The sequence below is a fragment of the Cydia pomonella genome, chromosome 10, assembly GCF_033807575.1.
Source record: "Cydia pomonella isolate Wapato2018A chromosome 10, ilCydPomo1, whole genome shotgun sequence".
NCBI classification, from domain to species: Eukaryota; Metazoa; Arthropoda; class Insecta; order Lepidoptera; family Tortricidae; genus Cydia; species Cydia pomonella.
The window spans coordinates 18795829-18820399 of NC_084712.1; the positions used below are offsets into that span (position 1 = coordinate 18795829).

At 35.6% G+C, this 24571-nt stretch overlaps 1 protein-coding gene across 1 annotated transcript; it reads right to left on the minus strand.

Moving 5' to 3' along the window:
* Positions 1 to 1356: 1356 nt before the first annotated feature.
* Positions 1357 to 23852, minus strand: LOC133522335 (uncharacterized). The gene is made up of 6 exons (XM_061857659.1): positions 23254 to 23852; positions 8398 to 8564; positions 6872 to 7055; positions 5851 to 5990; positions 4405 to 4624; positions 1357 to 1596 (listed from the first exon to the last, which is right to left on the minus strand). Exons 1-6 carry the CDS (start codon positions 23282 to 23284, stop codon positions 1517 to 1519), a joined length of 822 nt encoding a protein of 273 aa, XP_061713643.1. The 5' UTR covers positions 23285 to 23852; the 3' UTR covers positions 1357 to 1516.
* Positions 23853 to 24571: the final 719 nt, after the last annotated feature.

Consider the following 24571-nt stretch of genomic DNA (forward strand, 5'->3'; position numbering starts at 1 on the left):
AGGCCTTTAATCAATCAAAAGTAGAAAGTTAGGTACGGATGTTACATCCATCGACAAACCTTTATTTTATGTTCGCTGATCAAGACGACCAATTACATAAGCTGTGACAAATGATTTCTCTTTTCGACCACTTATTCGGGTGCCAAATCTACATAAATATTGCTTTTTATCATAATATTCCCAGCAAACACGAGGACGTATCAGAGAGTTCCCGAGGGAGGCATCCTGTCTGTTGATTTATCCGACGAGTTATTCGCCGGCTTAAAAATAATAATTTAACGGTATTGTTAAAACCTCGCTATAAAAGTGAAATATCCCTGCCAGCCACAGGTTGAATACGGACGGAATATTAAGTTACCTACTTTGAAATAAATACTTTCACTTTTAATTGACTGTTTTCAGTGGAAGAAAATTTGCCGCAGCTTTTTCAGTCGAGCTTTTCTTTAAGGTTAGTTTTACATCGATGTAGATACTGATTTAGTTTCAGACATAAATCTAAGTAATTTTGTTGGGGCGTTGGCCCGTTCGATAAGGTTAATACTTGTTGGCTTCGTTTACATTTATGTAGGTAAATCCTACTACCCAAGTATCGGTAATCAAACAGAGCGAACATTTTCATTATCATATTCTTTTGATAAAAATATAAAGATTTAGTTTACATGCTTTGTTTTAATAATATTTTGAAATCGGTAAACCAACGCTGGACAGTCTGTTTTACCCCTTTATAAATAGCCAATGGCACTTTGCAGGGTAGGGCAGAATAGCGATAGTAATAAAATACCATGAACACGTTAAGTTTTATAATTTTATTTACGTATCTCATTTATATATTACGATAATTTAAACAAAAACAACAATGATGTGTAACTGTACAGTTTAGTTTAAAAGATGTGCAAAGAATTGACGTTACCTTAAGTAAAACACAGCCATTAGTTTAATGCCTACTTATGTCTATAATATGTCGTAAAACTAATTAACGCTCAGAGGAGCTACAAAACATTACATCTTTGAGAAACAACAAACAATGATTAAACTCTACACAATTAGGGTACAATTTAAATGTGTTTTTTATACATTTTAAGTTTATTACAGTTAACTCTGAGTTATACTTTACAATGTACAAAAAATATTTCCCCCTTTGATTTGCATTTACGAGGGCCTGTATGGTCTTCATTTGTCTTCTTAAGTTAAAGGCCAGAGGGCACCGGCTGCGTGCGCATAAAAGTGCACGAGCACGTGCGCTAAAATGTTGAAACCGTGCTCGCACACGTCACGCAAGCGGTGTGCCGTATGTCATAAGGATCTATATATTACAACGCGCACGTGCACGTACAGGCCTTAAAAGTAACTCACTGATCATCTGAAGGAGGTACATTTTTTTTCTATGTACATATTGGACATGGACATTCATGTAACATTTCATTGGCATTGAGCCGAGTTTTAATTTTGAAACGTAGGCCGAGGAAAATGTATCTACACTTACATCTAATATCACGACACATGATTAAACCGATCCTCATAAGCTCATAAACCTTGATATTACAGTGGAGAGACAAACTGCAACTACCGCAGTTGCGTTCACGTAGAATTTCCCACCTGCAACAAAAAAAAACATAGAACTTATTTACAATTGTACAAGGTTTTATTTAACTTGTAATGTTTGCATGTATGTTCGTTTATTCAACTGAGCTGAAACTTCACGTACATATATAATTTGGGTGACGGTGCAATATTATGGTACAGTTACGGACTAATAGATAAGCCATTTAAGGTTTACTTTACATTGGACATTTCACCGTTAGTATTGACAAACAAATTAGCTTGAATCCTAAGTGGTTCAACAATTAAAGTCCGCAACTGTACCATCGAGCTGATCTGTTGGTACAGGAGGAGCAAAAGTACAGTCAATGAAAAATAATTATGTATGAGAAATTAAATCATTGACAAAAAACTTATTTTACTTAACTTTACGCTCTAGATAAGAATTTAAAAGCTCTGTCAGTTGTAGATTTCGCGAAATCCGGAGTGAACGCCTTCATCTCAAAAAAAATTCTAAACTGAATTGAAAAAAAATCTATATGATAACCATCAAAGTTGCTCATATAATTTCTCGTGAATCGGTTGAGAAATGCGACCTGTATGGGAAAACAGGACATACGATATATTTTTGCCCGAGTTGCATATTTTACACTAAGATACGGAGAATTACTTTAATTAAAATAATAATAAATCGTAAAACTACAGTTCGGCTCAAGGGGATTAATTACAACTTTAGGGAAGGAATTCGATCTTCTAATTAGGTATTTACCCACCACGCATATTAATTCGAACGCATAATGGATGACTCACGCTGGATGGTCCGGGTCCGGGCGGAGGCATCCGACACTTCATGTTCTATGACGGGTGATCGGTGGCCACGGAATATTATCTACAGAAAACTCAACTGTCGGGCGCCTCAGCTCGGACCCGGACTAGGCCCGTTCTAGCGTGAGTCATCCATTATGCCTTCGAATGAATATGCGTGGTGTGTAAACACCTAATTAGAAGATCGAATGCCTTCCGTAAGTTGCAATTATAACGAGTCAAGTCCTCTTGAGCCGAACTGTAGTTTTTCAATTTATCATTTTAATTTAAAACATATTTGATCAGATGTTTCTACTTAATGCCAATAACAATTTTAGTACCAAAATTAATCCCTAAACACAAACAGTAAAGTTGTACGAACCTACATAAATATTAGCTTCATATTCCCTAGTTGAGAGTTACCGAGCGAGGTCGCAGCGCTGACAGCGCCCCGCCTGGCGGTTATGACTCATAGTTGGTCGCTATTTCCAAGTAAACGTTAAAAAACCAAGTCACCAATGTCAGTTCATTTCATGACTTACCTTTTTATATAATAAGTTAATATGATAGTGTACAGTTTTATGTATTTAACTTTATATAATAACTACAGTAAGCATCAAAATTAGCGTATCAGACTAAGTATTCGTCAAAAGTATCTGCAAGTCTGTGATAGCTTATCAAAAATAAATTTGTTTCTATATACCTACCTATAGAATAATTAAACTGTTGCAAATACCTACTTGTACAGTATTCGAGGATGGCAGGTACGTTTGGCGCGTTGTTTCATCCGCCTCCGCTATTATTGATGCTAACTGTATCTATGTTAAAGAAAATTGTCGCTGTTAACAGACGTGGTGCATTTAAACCACTCCACGTGAATACAAATCGTTTTAAAAATGGATGTAATTTTTGTTGAATAGACACACACAAGTTTGTAAAACCCATGCGGTAAGCTGTACAGTACACAGTGATTAGAATTTATTAAAACTAAAATGTGAGACTTTACCAATACTAAATACTAGGTCGGACACATTACGCAATAAATAGCTAGTAGATATCTTACAAAACTTCATACTTGACTTTAACGCTCTAGGCGTTAGAATAGAATAGAATAGAATAGAATAATTTATTCGCAAGAATATGTATGTACAAAGGTGTCCTTATAAATAGTGAGTAACAATATTCAGCCATTTGGCATGCAAATTTTAGGAATAAGTATCGACAGCATTAAAATTATTTACAAGTCCAGATACTCCTTAACAGAGTAGAAACAATGTTCCTGAAGCCATCTCGTTAATTTTGTCTTAAATTCTAAATCATACAATAATTTGATATTATCAGGAAGTTTATTATAAATTTCAATAATTATATTATTGCATGCATTACGCTTATAAATGTCAGCATGACAGGGAGGTTGATAAAGCAGATTTTTGTACTGTGTTCGCTGATTTCCTTTAAAAACATCAGAGCGTAACTTAAAATATTTCATATTAGCTTTGACAAACAGACAAACTTTTCTGATATACATGCATGCTAAAGGTAAAATATTATATTTCTTGAAAATGGTTTTCAAGTGTCTGTTATCCATGCATTTGCAATTGCGCGGACGCATTTTTTTTGTAGTTTAAAAGCTTTCTCGACATGAACAGAGTTCCCCCAGAGTAGGAGGCCGTAGTTTAAAATAGAAGATACATGGCCATAGTAGGCTGTAATTGCAGCTTCTGTCGAGACTGTTTTAACAAGTTTTCTCAAGGCAAATACAAATCTGTCCAATTTCGAACATAATATTGTCTCTACGTGGTTTTTCCAATGCAAGTGACTATCAATATTTAAACCTAAAAATTTTATACAGTCAGTCTCTTCCACATGTTTGTCATTATATTTAATATTTAATATCTTAGGATTAGTTTTGTGGGATCGAAATTGCATAAATTTAGTTTTTGTCAAATTAATATTAAGATAATTACTATTGGTCCATGTAAAAATGTCAGACATGTCCATGTAAAAATGTTAGGCGTATGTTGGCGCAATACATTATAGGTAGGCACTAATATAACCAACCTTTATTAGAAACATATTTAGAGAGCTGCGTCCTCGAATAGACGGTGAGGGTGGCGCTGACGTCGCGCAGCACGGGCGGGTCGACCTGCAGCACGGCCTCGCACCGCACGCGCAGCGCGCCGCTGGCGGCGGCGGGCACGCGCGCGCGCAGCACGCGCCACGACGCGCGCAGCCCGCCCGCCAGCGGTGCGCTCAGCTCCGTGCGCTGCCACGCTTCGGGCTGAAACAAAACGTCTTTTACCATCTCGGACTAATTTACACTGCTTGGAAGAGATTAGTATAAACAATACCAATAAGTATCTATATACTATAACCATTAAAACCAAACCATTATATACACCATTATTAATTATATAAACCATTTAAAACTTTCTAGTTTTGTACACATACTAAATTATAATTTTAACTGATTTTCCGGCTAAGACCTAGGCCGCTGTGACTAATATTCCAGCAAAATGACAAACCGCGTACGCGGCAATTAATTAAAAATACCCAACGAAAGTCAATTAAAATGTTGGCAGTAGTCTTTACATTATAAACACCCACCTTACATTTTCTAAACACCCAAATTAATCAATGGTCCGACACACAACACTCACAAAGTAAGTTCGCAGTAGATCCGTTAAATTATATACCCTCTCCAAACAGACTTTCACACCAAAGCTCAAAGGAATCTTGTAAAAGTTTACAAAATCCCATTAAATAGTGACTTTTTAATTTTTTTCTTGGAATGTGTAAATCTTAATTAGCTACTATTTGCAAACTAAAATTAGGTAAGAAGACTAAGAAGTTCAGCTAGAATTAAGAAATTTTAGAATGTTAAAATAATTTATAAAACTTAATTCCCCGGGTACCCAATTCCAGTACAATTTAATAAACCTAAATGGAATAGCAATCTCAATTATTTCAAGTACCCGCAAACGTATTATGTAGGTGAATCTCCTAAAAGCGAATTAGTCATCGCAGTCCACAGCCTAGGTATTGCTCGCAGTTTCTTTTTTATGGGAGCAATCGTTTTTAGTTCATATTTATGAGATTTATTAATTAATTTTTTTATTTTTACAAATCACGCTTGGAATTTTGTTTTGGCTAGTTTTGAGATCTGGGCGACTAGAGGTTCCAAAATCCATATGACCTTAGTGGAAATAGTGGACCTTCTGTAATATATATTCTATTATAAGATTTATTATTAGCAAAGAATAATTCTAATTAATTTAATAACGCAATGGTATACATGTGTATACAGTGTGTATATTTAATATGAGACCAAATAATTTTACGAGTACATTTTTTTAGCTAATCGTTTATATAGCACTGAAACGAAGTCCATGTAGTCTCGTAATTTGCTATTCCAAATTTCATTAATAGAATAGTCCGTTAACAGTGTCAGCTCGTCCCCTGGGTGCGTTCGCCCTCATTGTGTAAAGGCTTGATATCGCCACCAACCTTTTGTATTTCGTCGTCGATGTACCAATTAATGTCTGCGGGCGGCAGCGAGTAGTCCGTCGTGCAGTTCAGCAGCATCTGCTCGCCCGGCCGCACCAGATTCGGTGCTCCGCTTATAACTGGGTCCTTGTCAGGCATAGCTGCAGGCAAATTAATTTGAATAAATCACAAAGTTGTAGTAAGCTTATTACGAAGTTAGCCATGAAATTGAAGGAGAGTAAAGAAGTCCTTGAAGAGAATTGAGTCATTATTTTTTAAAGAAAAAGAGTAGAAACAAAGGATTGTAGCGTAATTAAATCTAGGCGTAGAAGTGCTCGAAGTGACGGAGCGACGTCTCGTTAGATACGCGGCAGAGTCAAAGGAATCGCTCGGCGAGTTTGATAGTACCTAGCGTATTTTTATTTGATATGTAGGTGACAATAAACGTTAAGTCCGTCCTTTAATCTGTTTATCTTATTTAATTATTTGAATTTTATTTTACAATAATTTGATACATCATTATCAACGTTTCGGTGTTTAAGAAACTGAAATAATTTATTTCTTAATTGGAAACAAAAGCGTATTTAATAAATTCTCGCAATTCGCTCTTGGAAATTGATAATTATTTTGCTGCCGCCGCACGAGAAACTGAAGATCGGCCTTATTTTTGTTATTTCTCGCTTTCATTTAGATAAGCCATCGCCGTCAAATGAATTTCTTGTTAAAGAAAGCAATAAAACGATATACCCGACAAGCCGTGTACCTACGCTTCTGCTCCAAATTCAAATTGTATTGTATTTGTTTAGATTGATTTGTAATTTCGAATCTCCGAGCGGCGATATGATATGCCTGAAGACATCAAGCAGGTAACCGCAACCAGCGAAGAGTTTTCAATAGGACTACAGATAGGACAATAGTTTTTAACCGTAGCATACTTACTAGAGTGACAAATGCAGCGACCTCGGGGATTTTGGGGACCGCGTTGGCCTTTCCACCCATACAAATGAACAAAAGGATGCATTAAGACAATGAAAATTCTTACCAACAACAGTCATGTGTTTGGTCTGGCGGGCGATCTGGAACATGGGTCCTTCGGTGGAGACCTCGCAGGTGTAGGCCGCGCGCGTGGCCTGCGGCAGCGGCATGACGCGCACCACGCACGACTCCTGCTCGCAGGACCCGCCTTGCACCATGACACCCGTCACATTGAATAAGCGGATCTGCGTCTATGTAAAGAAACAGGTGGTTAAAAATCGGCCGTTTGGCGGTAAACCAGTTGTGGATCAGCTTTTCTCAAAGAAACGGACGATTTTTCCGTGTAAGTGTACAGTCAGTATCAATAGTTGGTACCTAGCGGAGGGTATTTTTTATTTGTCGATACAAAAACAATCATAATTTCATTTTAAAAAGGACAAACGTGTACCCGTTCTTTACTTAAAATATCTGTTATAATTTACATTTCACGCTTATTTGAGTATATTAGCATAGCACGAAACAGACTACTTACTTCAAAATCCTTATAGAATCCCTAAAAACCTTTGCTGGGTTTGAGTTGCTTCTTTTTTACATTTACTTGGTGTCTTGTGAAGGTAAAATGGGTCAAATGAACTTTGGTATTTAATTTATGAATGACGACAGGTGCTCAATTATTAATGAGATGTGCTTCACGAGGAAGAACCAATAATACTCGTGAATGGCAAAGTGATATTTTGAAGCGGCATTTTTTATTATTTCAGTCTGTGATATTAGATACTTTATTGTAATTAGAAAACTTCCACCACCAGGTTCGTACACTAAAGTCTACTATAATTTTACGAGTCAAAATATCGTCTTCGGTTTCATTTAAAGCACTAAAAATAAATACTTTGATATTATTGAGCCTAAATTTCTTCTAAACTTTTGCTTATAAGCAGACGTATTTTATTACAAAACTTAAGTTTGGCTTACTACTTCGTTAAAAAAAGAATTGATTTTAGGATTAGTACAAACGTACTGACTGATGTCCTCCCAGACGCATCCGTCGACGGCGACACCCGGACAAATCACCAAATCAGGCATTCTGTAAATTATGACGTGCATGGGCTCGAACGTGACTTGCGAAACCGAGTTTTGTTTTAAACTTCTGGCCGCAAGTCGTGCAGTCAGCTCGCCATTTGAGTCGTAAGGGCCGAGATTTTCGTACAAACGTACAAATGTAGAAGTACAAACGTACACGTGTCATGTTCTTTAGTTATGTACCTACATTGCATAGGGTAGACCCTAACGTACCTAAATGGTACCTATTACAAATAAGTTTTCTTAATATTGGCGAATATCTATATGTATACGAGTACTTATATATGAACATTCATGTTTAGTTTGTTTAGTTTAGTTAAATGTTTATTAAAGTCAATAAAAATATATTTCCTGCGGCAATGTCGAAGACAGCATTGTTAATCTCAATGGAAAATGCTAATATCCTTGATAAATGGAATTCTCAATCGCTTTAACCTACTTGGTAAAAGTACTTGGAAGTCTTGTTATTTCAAAAATTGTCGTTACGATAGTGATATAAATTACTTATGTAACCTTTTGCGAGGGGTTGTATCGGAAGATCTCGTGCAAGTCGCGGTACCACTTGACGGAGTGCAGTTTCTGGTCGTCCATGCGGAAGTGGCAGCTGAGCTCGGCAGCGCGCCGCGGGTCCGCGTGCAGCGGCACCTTCAGCTGCGTTATCTCGTGGCCCGCTGTCGCCACTGGCAACAAGGTAACAACATTATAGGGTTACAAAATATTGAAACCTTTACGAGTTAATTTCACACATTTATCAACAAACCTTATATCTAAATGGTCGAATACACTACAGTTTTAGATGATTTTTCTACAATAATCGTTCTTATTATGGAATTAACTCCTTGCCGAGGTTTTTCCAAGGGCGTGTATATAGATTAATAAAAGTGTAATAAGGGTAAGGGTATAAAGAGTAAAAGGTTAAAAGTGTAAGGGTAAACGGTAAAGGGTTATCGTTAAAGAACAAATGTATTTAAAATAAACTAGTGCATTATATATCTTTTAAACATAGCTTTACCTAATACTGAACGTGTAACACAAATTGCAATGTGTCCACAGAAATTCATCGTTAGCAAAATAGGTTTTAAATTATGACAAATTGTGTACTGGGCAAACATGGTAAACGTACGGGCAAATGTTTGTACGCCAGGGGCGCGCCCGTAAACATGCGGTTAATGCAGCCAATTTTGAGCCAGCGATCTGGGGGCCTACCACTAAAACCGAAATTAGCAAATTGCGGGGATCTTTATCTTTTACTCTATATTAAGACGTAATTAGAGTGACAGAGAAAAATGCCCGCAATAGCGGAAAATTGTATTGGAATAAGAGCCCTCGTCTCCGGGAGATGCAACGGTAAAGTGCACAGCGACGCCGTAACAGCTGCATCCGCTCCCAGCGATCAAATACGATCAAATCAAAATGTTTGCACTCCAAATATTTAATAGATATTTCAATGATGGCGAACGTCTTTTTAAAGAGTAATTTACTGTAATATTGCTAGATAATTTATTCTCCAAACGGAAATTCCAGTCCATTTACTCTACTTTAGCACTTTGGTTCGGCGGAGGGAAAGAAATGCTTTTAATAAAAGTAATTTCGGGACAAATTTACTCGATTCGGCTTGGATAAAGGTTGAATAATAATTATGGTCGAGGGTCCTCGTAATTTGTTTAAGTACTACAGATATTTAGACGAATTGGTAGAATTGGAGTTGGGTTGTTATTCAAAACATTGTTTTGATCGAATTGTTACTTATGAATATTCACCCAACAAACAATGAGGCGACACTTTTAGCACCTATTTTATAATCTTTAGACATAGAACATCCAGGGCATAATTCGAATCGCATTTTACTGTCTTCACGGGCAGCGGGAACCAGGATTTATTACAACGATTACCTCTATTGGCTCTATTAACTATAAACTATGAATAAAGCAGGAAGAGTCTATTTCTGACTCATAATGGCTATTGGACTTTGTTCTAACAAAATTTCATCATTACGGCATAGATTTTTAGTTAGAAATTGTTTTTCAAATAATTTTTGCCGTTCTTAGTGTTAGTTTTTTAATGTTGAATTTGCTTTCATACAAATATGGTCACCCCACTAGTCACGTGATTCAATTGCAACGGAATGTTGTGACCGGTCATCGTCAATGTACGTTTTTACGTACTCAGCCAGCAAATAGAAAGAGGTTGAATTGAATAATTTGATTAATATGCTATAAGTCCATGATAGTTATATAGCAAATAGGGTAACCATGAGACTCAGTAAATTTCAGATACAATTTTAATTAATTATAACAAAATACATTCACGTAATACAAAGGGTATACGGGAATAATTAACGCCGCGTGAACCTAGCCTACGGTGCAGGTTCAGTTGGATAAGGTAAAAAAAACATAAAAGTATTTTACTTAGTTAATAAAAGTGTTTATTACTACTTACATTCTTTGTTGCGGTAATATGAACTGTGAATAAATAATCGCAAAATATACTTATATGAATATATTTCGTAATAGACATATATAGAAATATTAAGTTCATTCATTACGTTTCTTACTAACTGAAAACGTGACGTGACTAGATAATTCATCACGAACTTATTGTACAGCCTCATAACGTTAACAATGATATACGGCGTCCTGTGCCTACACTCGTACTCCAGGAAGTCAGCACGCGAAACCGGCACGTGCGTGAGGCATTGCCTCTACCGCGCCTCCTGAGAGTCCTGAGGCCTTGAGGCCCTGCGCTAATAATAAATATTTCTACAATAACTAAGCCTGATCACAATAAGCTGGTTTATGTCTGGTAATATTCCCAGGAAAGACATCCTTGTGTACTTCTCTAATTAAGTATTCCCATGTACCGCCCCCGCCCTAATTTACGGCTTCAACTTGACTTATAAATAAAAGTAAGTTTATTCAAACTGAGCCCAAGGGCTTATCCTTATCTTTTATGACAATAAAAACAAAGGCTCTTGAAGTTATGATTGCACCAGTCATTAATATCGTGGGCGATTCATGGGACTAACTTTTCTCGTTTTATTCCTACTTCCGTTTTGTTGATAGGTACATTATTACTCATCTAAATATCCTTAATTTTGTTTCATAACTGGCAACTATCTAAAATAGGCCCTTGAGACATTGTACCAAGGATGCTGGCGGCATTTCCTCGTTGTATCGCAATACTGATACGTTGTGCGAGGAAGCCGCCAGCACTTCGATCACCAGTTACGTCAACAAGACGTTTCGCGATTTCTCCAAAAACCTTGTGCGCGCTGGGACCCCATGGATCTAGAGTTTCAAAAAGTGTTGAAGTGATATTTGATTCGAGTACCCATATTAAGCAAATGTTAAATATTTACTTTACAGATGAACAATAATATTAGTTCAGGATTAACTCCAATTCGATATACTTATATGTCGCAAAATTTAATACTATAACACATGGTATGGTCCGTCTATACAATAATAATTTACCACTATCTAGTGGCCGTCTCCGTGCACTTGGCGTTCCATTAGCTGAAATTGTCAATTCGTATGCGGCAGTGACCTCAATCTAGTCCCATAATAGCGCGGTCGGCGTTTTGGAAGGGCCAAGTAATTGCGACGGAGTAATGGATGGGATCATCACAGGACCCGAATGAATTGACGTATTTAACCACTTTCTCTTAAGATTAGCTTATAATCATAGCTGTCACTAGGAAAATACGTGTCGCGGCAACGACAGAAGTAGCGAGAAACGGGAGACGTCACTATCAAATTTCTTGATAAATTATGTTGCAATCGTGGTGGCATTGCTGTCGCGATTGGAAAGTACAACTCCCATTACCCATTTTAACAAGGAAAATGGCTGTTGCTTACTTCTAAGCTTTAGTGTAAGTATGATTTTACCCATGGCAATGTTATAAACACTACTTAGTTAAAAAGTTTATAATGAGCGCCTATAACTTACTAAACTGTATTAATTTATTGTTATTACTGTCTAGGATGGAAATGTGCACTAGATTAAGTAATTACATTGTACTAAATTATGTCAAATAAAAAAACAAGGAAATTGACAGTGACATCACCCATTTCCCGCTGCTGCAGGCGCAACCACAACGTAATTTTTATACGGGCCAGGTTGTTTAGAAACGTAATTTCTTGGTATTCTCGCTGCCTCATAATGTGTCTAAGTAAGGTCACTCCGGGTAAGTGTGGCTGTTCATACATTTGCTACTTGCGTTTAGTGCCAAATATATGAACTCGCAATAAACACTTATCAATGTCTAAGTAGCCCACATGTGAAGGCCATCAGTCATATTTTCCCCGCAGCTACGCTTACCCGTATTAGCCTTACCTCTTTCGTTTATGCAATAAAGACGAACACACAACAATTCCGAAAATGCTGGCAATCCCTATAAGTGGATGCGGCGTATGTGGAACGCAGCCCCTTTTGCGAAATATCGCCACATTCCGCGCCATGCCGATCCGTTGAGATTTTGGCAACAATAAGTCAATACCTATGCTCTCCACTGGGTAATTTTATTGTGCTCCAACATTTTTTATATACACAATTAAACTATATCACGACCTGTTTAATTAAAGTGTTATAACATGATAGTATTGATGGTCTACTTTAAATCGGCACACATATCAATATACCACAATATCATAATTAAAGAATATATATATATTAAATTGCGAATTTTGGAGAACATTCTGGAGCAAAGTAAATAGTCACATTTAGGATGATTCCATTTACGACTCGTGCGTAAGTTTGAATTAGTAATCTAATTTAAAAAAATATATTAGGTTAAATTGAATAAAAACCAACTCATTGAGGAAGAAAACAAATGTTATTTAAATAAATGAAAATGACATATCTCAAAAAGGCAAAAACCCATTTCATACAATGTCACATAGTCAGATTTGAAAATAATGTATGAAGTGTTTGAAATACTACTATTAATATCCTTAAGCACCTACATACATTTGTTTTAGTAAAATATCAATATTTTTCAATAAACATTTTTATTTGATACTTTGAAAGTTTATTCGGAATTAATTTAAAATCGAATATAGGTAAAAAACTTAAGTACGTCACCTGTTGTATGTAGTTGTGACGTGTTCGAATAGACATTTGTTTTGTTTGTGTGTGTCTTTTAAACATGTATTGTCTATTCGAACACGTCACAACTACATACAACAGGTGACGTACTTAAGTTTTTTACCTATACCTACATCTTTACTTCTGAACGGAAACTATCAACCTTTTAGAGCTCTTGGAGATCAGAATATTTTAAGTGTTCGCGTCCGTTTTTGAGCTTTATTTGACGTTCATAAACACATTGTAATATGCCTACTTGAATAATAAATTATTGTTATCTAATCGTACTCCCGTAGTGTACACTCATATTAAAACACATTTACCAAATATTATCATGCGAAATGGCGGTGTACCGGGAGCGGCAATTTCTACATCGCGCTATTGAAATGTTTGTAGGGGTTGTATAGAGGTTGTAAATGTTTGTAAGGGTTTAGGATTATTATTCGTGTATTGGCTTTTTTGTGACTTTTTATTTTCGTAGTCAATCCTTAATTAGTAAAGTGCGCCCTTTTTGAACCAATAGGAGTACATACAATAAGTACAATAACGTGTAATCTAACTAAAAGTTACTTTACTGTACATACGGTCCTACTTTGCCGTCGTAGTACGGTAACTCTATACGTGTGTAGTGCTTCCTCTCGCATGGTTACTCTAAACTATTACTACTACAACAATCGGGATACTTGCAGGTACTCTGACCTAACCAGTTCATTACGATGCGTCCTCTTTGACGGCCTCAACCCAAGTGAACGAGCCTGTCCAACATTTACCGTGTTGCCAACAGTATAATGTTATTTTCCCTACTACCCCTGTATTAATCGGGGTAACATAATAATGTTGTCACGGTATAATTATTATTTAATTGCTATCTTAAATGTAAACATAAATAAATCATGACACGTGCGTATGTCGAAATATTAAAGGTCCATATTATAAAATACACGTGCGAAAAATTAATTCGCAACTCGTGTCGATTTAAAACACTTTCAGTAGTGTTTTAATTTATCACCACTCGTTGCGAATTCCCTAATTTTTGCAGTCGAAATGTACTACATGTTACACTTTTCAACATAAAATGCATTAAAGTAACATTATTAGACCGTATAAAATGATGGGGCCTCGTAAACGTATTTCCGAAAGACAATATCCATATTTCGCGATTTATGTTCAACATAGACAATGTCAGCACCGCGCCGTTTGCATATCAACACCGACCCTTTAGCGCCCCTGAACATAAAAGATGGGAGTAAATAATTTTTCACGAGAACACCGTTCTAAATCCGCGAGGTTCCCTCTTTCAAAGAATAAACGTCCATCATTACAGTCGGTCGTTGCACACGAGAATTCTTTCATGTCCATTCAGTCGAGTTCCGAAGCAGTTTGAATAGTGCACCAGTGAAATAATCGCCATAGTAAAGCGCAATCGCTGGCTGGAAGGGTGCCAAGCCATGGCGACGTACGAGCGAGGCTCGGACGTGGTTTTGTATGTGTTTCGTTTCGATAGAATTAACAATTTCCCTTGGTATCGACAGTCCTGGTCCGCGGAACAACGCTTGTCGATAACCGTTCCAGATACACTATGTTACTCGTACATACAGGGAGGCTCGGTGAAAAACTCGTTCGGATTAGTTTTCGTCTTTGGTATAGTTGATGAAATATTTTTTGCACCGATGAATGTTGAAGTTCAAAATGGCTTTGCTATTATTTTATAATAGGGCAATAAAACCATCAACACCCGGTTTTGCTTAAAATATATTTAGCTACACTATTTTGATCCCACTTCAATTTCATCTACATTTAAATTTCTAAGTTTTCAAATTTTCAGTTCATATGTAGTATGTTATATAAAATTAAATACATATGTATTGACACTGGGTGACCGATAATCTCCTGGACGACGTAGATATAGAGAGGGAGCGCAGGGCATTGGCGGTACGTTGTAATATGTTGTCTCGCAGGTTTGCACGATGTAATGGGAATGTCAAAATAACGCTATTTAAAGCGGACAAATTATACTAAAAAAATTATACTAAAAGGGCCCTCAATGCCCTGCGCGTCCAGTACAACAATGGGTTCAGGATGTTGTTGGGACTGCCTCGCTTTTGCAGCGCGTCAGGTATGTTCGCGGAGGCGCGCACTGATTGCTTTGGTGCAATAATACGCAAAAGGACTGCCTCCCTGATGCGTCGCGTGCGGGACAGTTCCAGCAGCCTCTTGCGCCTAGTGTTAGATTCGCCTGCTTGCGCCTTCTGGAAACACTGGGAGGGAGTACATATGGGATCCAGAGGCTTAGTGTATAATTTATTATGAGCTAGTATAGTAGTTAACTAACATAGGATTAAGGGAATGTATACTAACACTATGGACATGGTCCGAAATAAAATAAATTGAATTGAATTGAATTGAATTGTAATCTAAAGAACCATTCGTCAAAATGATCCAAAAACCAACGTGGCTAAATATTAGGTCTGTAAATTAGTATTATCTACTCAGTTACAGTCGACGTCAAAGATATGTTTACATTTTCGCCTTATTACAAAGTAAAGTAAAGAGCAAAAGTTTAAAAATATCTTTGACATCAATTGTATCAAGATGGGATTTTATTACAAATCTGAGATATTCATTACAAAGTTAGTACGATCTTTATCGGAAAAAGATTTCAATTACATAATAACGTATAATTACTTATTTATTCCAGAAACTAGTAAGTATCATAATTCGAATGGAATATGTTTTGCCGAGACTGCTCGCTCTTTTGTCCTTTCGTATTCGTAAAGAAAAATAAAGAAGTTTTATAACTAACCGGTGCAAATTATATTTCGTCGTATACTGGAAGGGCCGCGGGATGGAGCCGTGTGTGCGATACGCGTTACGTAGCCAGATTATCATGTGTAGGGATTTAGCTGATCACTAGAGCAATTACGGCGGCCATTATGAGCGTTTAATAGTCTCATAATTGCTTATCACAGGATATAATGTAGGTAAATGATATTGATATGTACGTACTATTATCCCTATTTAAGATGAAGTTGTTTATAATAGTAACATGAAACAAGAATATAATAAATAAAAATGTATTCCTATTAAATAGTATTTATGTTTGGTCTTTCCAGAAATGTTCTTAGCTCTCTATCTTTAGCAATAATCGTTTGCATTAATGTAAGTACCGATTTGTGAGCAAACAGTATGCAAGCTCCATCCTTTTTTATGGCCTGAGTAAGGCTAGCTTTCGCAGAACACTGAATATTAACTTTGTAACAGCTGTTTGCGTTCTACTAAAAAAAAGAGTTTGTTGAAACTTGAGATATTTATTGTAAGACCTTAACTTTTTTGTAAACGGCTGTACGGAAAAAAATCGACAGTGAAAATTTCACCAGCGGGTCTAACAAGTGCCTATATAAATTCGGGAATGCCGCATACTTAAATATTTGCGTTTGTACACGACTTAAAAATCCAGTCCTGCCAAAGGAATCGTTTGGTTCACGAAACGTCGTATTTCATCGGTTTCAACGGCCAATATCCATAATGAAATTGATTTTCGCAAGAGAGCAACAACGGCAAAATTAAAGTGGTTACTCGTAAATTAAACTTTTCTAATGCAACCACGGCAATGCAATTTACAGCAAAAAGTATATTGCTGATTGTTCAATTCCCACCTTCAAAAGGAAGGCAGATAATGCAGTTATTGATTTCTCATAAACCTGTTAATTCCAGTTGGTTAAAAAAACTAATTTCCGCCAGCTAATTAATATAATTTTGTCCCTCCCCAGGGATGAACACAAGCTTATAAGCGGCACGTCGGAGACCCACGATTTATTACATTATTTCATTTACCTTCGTCACCGCCACATTGTCCGCAAACTGTACCAGTAAGTAAACAATACCTACTCCGGCTGGCCACGAGCCAACCGTCTCACGTCTCAAAAGTCAAACTTCATTTAATTAATACAAAGCAGCAAATAAATAAATACAAATACAAATTCCGCAGACAATTGACAATATCTAAACGAAAATTAATTAAAAGACGTTGACGAACTCAACAATGGATGTTGTTACGAATTGCTGGGACTTTAGCAGGATTAAAATACCACGCCTTTGTAAATTACGTCTAAGATAATCCCTTTACAATAATCCAACAACTTGAGGGCCGTCAAATTATCTCAAATTCGGTTAATTCCTTAAAAGACGTTCGCTTTATGTCGTGCTCATTGTTAAGTAAATATATTCATGTGGATTTGATGTTTACTAGGTATTGCTTAATCGTAATACAATGTTACGACAGCTCACAAGCATAATTACGTTACAGTTAAATACAGATAAACCTAATAATTATTTGGTAAGTGATTATATATGACGCATATTAACAGTACTTAGCACAAGTGAATATTCCACTTACCTACATAGCAATTTACAGAAAGTCTAGTACTAAATGGGAAGATAATATACCGAAGATAGATAGATAGATGGGAAGATATTTTATTTATCTTTCCTAAATAATCTTCCATTGAAGTTAACAAAATCTAATAAAAACAAACCTCCATCAGACTTCTGCGCACGTAAAGCTTGTATGTAACAAAACAGTTTTATCTAATCTCGACACCTTAAAGACACCCAGCCCTATCCAAACGTACACTAACGTCAGAATAATATCGTAATGATGTCATTTAGTTAGCGTGTGTCTCTCTCGCGCCTATACTATACATACGGACTAGGGAATGCAATAACCGGGCGTTTTTCATTACCGGTAATTTACCGACGCGAGATCCCACTAACCGGTTAACCGGTAAATTACCGGTTATACGTTTATGAAATAAAAAACATTGATTTTGCATTATTATTGATTGTGTCCTTATTTTCGTCAGTAACCTTTAAAAGTAATGACAGTGATTCTATAACAGCACGTTATAGAATCATCGACAAAACAAAATAATGAAAATAAACTATAAACATTAAACAAGATATATTTACTAATCGTATTAAATAAAAATTCAAACATGTATCATTTCAAAGCGAAATGAACTTGTACATTAAATAAGCAACATTAAACTTTTTTAATTCTTTAAAAATCTCAGTAATCAAAGGGTAACAAAAAAGTGACAGTCGTCATTTAAATGTCATACACGTTTGCATTTACACATCTATCAATATAATATTGTTATTAAAGTAACTAAAACCGTAATCAACATTCATTAAAATCTAGTAAATATAAGAAAAAAAAATTTTTACAGCAAGATTAGTTTCATATCATTTTAACACTAGTTACTTTAAAATTGCACTTTAAGAGGCCGTTATCGATTTTAGTCGCAAAAATGTCAAATTGATAGATTAAGCGCATGAAATTGTACACCTTTTGTTAACTATTAAAAATAACAAGTACTGGTTTCTATTAGCACGTCTTGTTATCTTTCATTATATATATATATTTTTTTTTAATACAGACTCACTTAATTAGTAATGATTTATTTTTAATGGACGTTTAGGTAAACGCGCGAAAAGCAGTGATTTTGTCGATCTTATTTGTAAATTTCATTAAGTTTGGACTGCTAAAAATGGTAATTTTGTATTACACATATCCTGTACTTCAACTTTAATAAACTACATTGTTGTTACTATAAATTTGAAGTAGTGTTAATGAAAGTTAGAAGAAATCAATTTTCTCCAGAAATTACTTCAAAACAAGTGACAATTTCTCTGAAAATTGACTTAATTTCAACGTAATTTTGATACTTAAACAATCTACAACATTTGCTGAAACTGTTCTTATACATCATTTTGTATAATTTACTACCATAATTTATATGAATTTTTAAAAACTATCCCTTCTCGTCACCTATTACCGGGGACGCACGCTTGCGACCTTATTATTAAAAGTCAAGATGAAAAAACGTGCTAATAGAAACCAATACTTGTTATTTAGATATTACGTAACAAAAGGTGTACAATTCCAACGACTAAATCTTTCAATTTAAAATTTTTGCTGTAAAATCTTTAAATAGGAGTTGGAATCAGGAACATGTCATCATCAGATCATTCTGTTAATTATATATAAAATATAGAACGTTGCTTAGACATTCGTGAACGATATCTTGAACACAAGTAACCAGCGGTAGAAAATGTTCTTTCGCATTCCACACTTGTCTGACACTACAGACTAAAACAAAGGACACTGAACATAGTAAGGCGGATCGGGTAGGGGTGGCGAGAAGGGAAAGGGCGAGGGATTAGCGACCACTCATTTGTCACAAAACATTGCTTCCTAGTTCCCACTCCGACGAGATCATAAGATGTAGAAAAGTAAGTATTTTAAGTGTCTCTTCGTAATCGTAAACCGTAGTAATTGTTTTTTTTTTTGTAAGTACGAAGACATAGATGGGCTAATTCAACAGGTTGTTACATTTTTATTTGCCTATACAACGTTCGGTAAATTCCCGGTTACGGCTGGAAATTACCGGTATTTTACCGACTGTAATATTGGTCAAATTACCGGGTAACCGGTTAACCGGTTAACCGGTTAGCATTCCCTAATACGGACATGTACGAGAGAAATGCATGATAACTAAATGACATCATTTAGATAACATTCGTCAGTATACATTCGAGTTGGCCTGATTGTATCGATACGTAATAAATTGACTAGAACTACACCATACTTGTGGTGATCAAAAATAATATAATAAGTAAATAAGAAACTTCATGCCAATTGTTATACCTTTACTGTGTAAGAATTAATATATTAAAATAATAAATATAATGATGGAAAGAACTTAAACCAAAATTCATTACAATACCTAACAAAACATTAGACATTAGACGTGCTACATCCCTTCCCGTTTTCAAAAATCTTTTGAAGACTTATTACCTTTCGCTGTCTTAATTGCCTTTATTTATGATTGTATAATATATAATGCATGTATGTATATATGTATTTATTTTATTAGTATGTAGGTATGTATTATATTATTTGCGTCTTCATTTTGTTGAATTATATGTATATCGGCACTACCCGTTCAATGTTGTAAGTTCAAAACTACCCAAAGGTTGTGTGGAAGAGCCGACCGCCTGTTGTTACCTAACTTTTACGTGTTTTTTCATTTCCTGTCTATTTTTAACTGTATGGTGCACAATAAAGAATATTAACTTACTTACAAAACATAGCTTTTGGATTTGTAATTAATAATTTTATAATAACTGCCTAGCTTTCTGCCATTTGTACTTTTTTTGTATTGTGCAATAAAGCTAAATAAGTCTTCTTGTAATATTTTTTAGAGCCAACGATTTATGTTAGGTCAATTTTAATATATCACTAAAAGAAACGTATTTCCCCATAGTTTGAACATTAAACATCATGGTATTACTGAAACTATGTTTGTAATCCTAGAAAAGCTGGCAAAGGAAACTGGCAGAAATAATTAAACATACTTTAATTAAAAAACTTGTTACTGACGTCACAAACATGTTAAACTTAGTGTCGTTTTAAAACTTGCTACTGAATTTCCCGTTTATATTAAAATATACTGAAGTCAAATATAAACGTACACACACAGTCGTACTTTCAGGGAATCCAAAATTCGTAACCTGTTTTAACAAGAAGTAAAATCATTTTAATAAATGAGAAATAATGTCAGTAATTAAAATAAAACACTTTTTATGTCATTTGGATAACGTATGGAGTAACAAAACTATACTACTGGAGATATCATTTGTTTATCAGTGTACGTATGTACAGTCAGCATCAAAAGTAGCGGATCAAATAAGGTTTCAAAAGTATCCACCATTTTGTGACAGCTTAACAAAAGTTGATGATTCTATATGTAGACAATTTAGACTTTAAATGATGTTCTTTTGAAGGTGATTCTTAGAGAATTATCTATATTTAGAAAAGTTATCCGGAATATCAGATACTTTTGGCGCGTTGTTTCATCAGCTACTATTGATGCTGACTGTTGTACATTGTTTAAGTACTAAGAGAATTAAATAAAGTAAAACATTATCTGAATAATCTTTATCTTTTTTATCCGTGTGTGTTTGTCAAAAGTTATCTAATTGGCAAGAAAAGCTTTTTGGCAACATGTCATTGGCTTTGTTCCACACAAAGTAAGAGTATCTCCTCAGAATGTAAGTTGTTGTAACTCCACCATTTTCGCGCATTTCGTTACGCTCTCTATTTATTGGACAAGCGAGACGATCATAAAAATGTTTATGAGCAATATCTAAACGCGAGCTCACCCGCCGTTTATCATCTGTCATCGGCTAAACGATGTTTTAATTTAAATATAACCGTTAGCGCGGACATTAAAATGGCCGCGAATTTACACTTAACATTGCGTTATTGTTGAAATGGTATATTCGCGAACAGTGCGTTTGGCTTCGTAATATATTGTAATGATATCGAAAACAAGTTTTTAAATATTTAAGCATAACCGAGTGTAAGGGCGCGATAATGCACTGAAACATTTAATTTGAATTAAATTGGCATTTATAAATTGTATATTATCACAATGAAAAAATGTACTGTGATCAACTCTGGCCAACGTGGGTTTCGAACCCGCCACTCTGGATTGCCGGTCCAACGTTCTATTATTTATGCCAGGTGACTGGAGCTTTGATTGAAAGGTTCACAACCTTTCAATCAAAGGTATTGAGACTATATTGCGTCGTTTGTGGTTAAACCCAATCTATCGTACAGGTAATATATGAGTTTAATCTGAGCGGCGTTAATGAAATCGTTTGATATAAATTGTAGTTTAAGTGTCTGCAACATTAAAGACAATGTGATACGAGTGTCGGTTTAAGAAACAAGCTGAAAACGAGTTTCATAAAAAGATCACACGATTGTTTAATGCCTAATTATGTACTGTTCTGTTACATATACTGAGTTGGACACTTTTACGAAAAATTGTAAAATCGGGAGAAAGGGTATGTTTCATTCCAAAAGATAAATTGTTTTGTTCTGTCTGCCTCATATTATATTACACGGTTGCACTTAAACATGTACACACAACATATAGCAAACCGAATTTTATTTAAACCTCAAAATATATACCCGTATTTAAAATTGCACTTTCATTTATCGACGGCTCTGCTGTATGAAATAATTATTTTAAAAGCTTTATAAAACTTTTAAAAGGGGTCCGGCTGGGTAGTAAAATCTTCATAAGGTACATTGGGGGTACATTTCGCCATTAAAAACTGAGCGCAATCAGGCGATCCGGTTGTGGAGGATCATGCATCATAGATATCAATCAAATTTAAATTTACGTACCTACAAAATAACATATGTTAGAGTCTGTGCGGAAAGAGAAGGGTCGTGAAATGTATGGGGCCCAATACATCCCATGACTCTTCTCTTTCGGAACAGTCTCCATCATACCTAACACGTATAACACTCCCGCAATTGAGCCAAATCTAGCGACAAATAAAATCATCGGAACCATTCGTTGCTAAGCTAATCCCTACTGATAATACATATATTCTTCACGCTCAAACCGCGGCACCGATTTAGATGACATTTGACACATAGGATTTGTATCGATCGTCTTCATCATCATTCCAGATGAACAAAGTCGCGGGCAGAATCTAGTACACTTATACCTATAAAAGCTCAGGCTTTGTAAATCGTGGAAAAAATGTATGTTTCAAATTGAGGACACAGAAAACACAAAAGATAAAAACTCAGCAGAAAAGTCTTAATGTCTAGAAACGAGCCAATTAGTGCAGTTTCCGAAAGTTAGTTAAAATAATGTCCTGCACTTTCAGGTATTTTAGGAGCGAAAACTTCTCGGGCTATCGACTCAGCTTTATGATGGCGCCATATTTATTAGGCCTTTAATTTATTCGAATTTCGAAGGTTTCTAAATGAGCGGAACGAGAGTCGGTGCATTATTTTTAAAAATAAAAACACTGGCTTTAAAATACCGTTGGGAAATTCGTATTTCGAATCAGAGTCGCGATGTGAGGTTTTATGAGAGTTGTAAACAATTCGCATTAGTATACTAAAGGGTGTAACATGGGAATGTGATAGCCTTTGTTCCTTTCAATTAAAAGTTTTGGATAGGCTCTCTCTCAGCCGACTAACGGGGAAGACAGAAGTTCCTAGGATTAGTCTAAGGAAAATGGTCTTAGTTTTCTTTATTATCTGTTCTAATTATCTACGTTTGATTAAAAGTACCCTAGTTTTTTCGGTAATTAGGAGATGTAATCAGGAATTGGAGAGATGATCTTAAATTGAACATAAATAAAATATAAATTAAAACGAATACACCGAATTTGGAACTCTTTACTCACCACATAACGTTATTAGCAGCAAAAGCATCATTTTAACATTTTTATACAGCGTTATGTTTGATTATGGCATAAGGTCACACGTGCACTTCAAATAATTACAATTAAGTAATTACTTAGTCCATTATACGTTTCTAATTCACTAGTCTTATCAACTTCATCTTTTCTCCAAAAAAAACAATGAACTTTTAAAATAGATTTTAAACAAATTTCTTTCTAAATTAACAACTTTCGTCCGATTGAAATCACTGTTTACAATTTTTAAATGACGGAGCGCGATCGTACGCCCGCCATGTGAGCGCGAGCGGTGCCGTGAGCGTGCCGGCCGAGTGCGCGCCGCGAGCCGAGTGCCCTCCGTGCTCGCTACCCTAGCGACATGCGCACTCTCCACTACCCTTAAAGGGTCCTTAAGTGGATTAAGTTTTTAAACTTTCACAATTGATGAAATCACGTAAACTTTGCTAAGTGAAAAGTTGGAAAGTAAACAATGTTTTTATTACTGTTGTAAAACCTGTAACATGCGAACCAATTTGGAGCCAGACTAAAGCTTTCTTCGGTTACATTTTTCCACCGTCAAACCCTTGTCATATTATCGTTCTTATATAGAATAGATATGTTTATGGGAACGTAATTTTTGTCTTCGAAAACGTCAGTGAATATTATTGATATGTCAAGAAGAAATAGGTTTTCTTTGTTTTTTTTTTCAATCATCAATTTTCAATAGCGTTCCACAGCCTCTGCTATTTTACTCAGTAGTTATAAATTAATTAATTTAAAACTGGAGAATGAATAAAGTCTACTAACAACAATCATCGCAATTCAAAAATGTATCCTGAACCTGACCTGAATCGTACACTTTTCTATACTACTAAGTATGGCTACTTGGTTACTTAAGTTGGGAACCGACCCTACCTGAATGATCTCTAGTTGAATATAAATTTCTAGACACCGGTAATATTCTTGAAAAGCTTATCCACGCCAGTCAAGTAAATATTGACTAGTCCACGCTAATAAAATCAAGGTTTGGAGATAAAAATAAATATTTGTACCTAACTGCAGCCATAGAAATCATTGGAACGTAGGTATAAGTAGCAAAATCAGTGGAGATGAAATGGATGAAAATGGAAGCTACGAGTATTATTTGTCGACACGACTTCACAGTTTTGAATGATTCACGGTTAGTTTCACTAGAGTTAGATCGACCGGGATATAAGAGATGCATGTAATCTTCAGAATCGAACATGGTGGAGATGGCAGTCACTAGAGGGCCTACACACTGTTCACACCCTTGCCGACTTATCTATTATCTCAGTATTATATA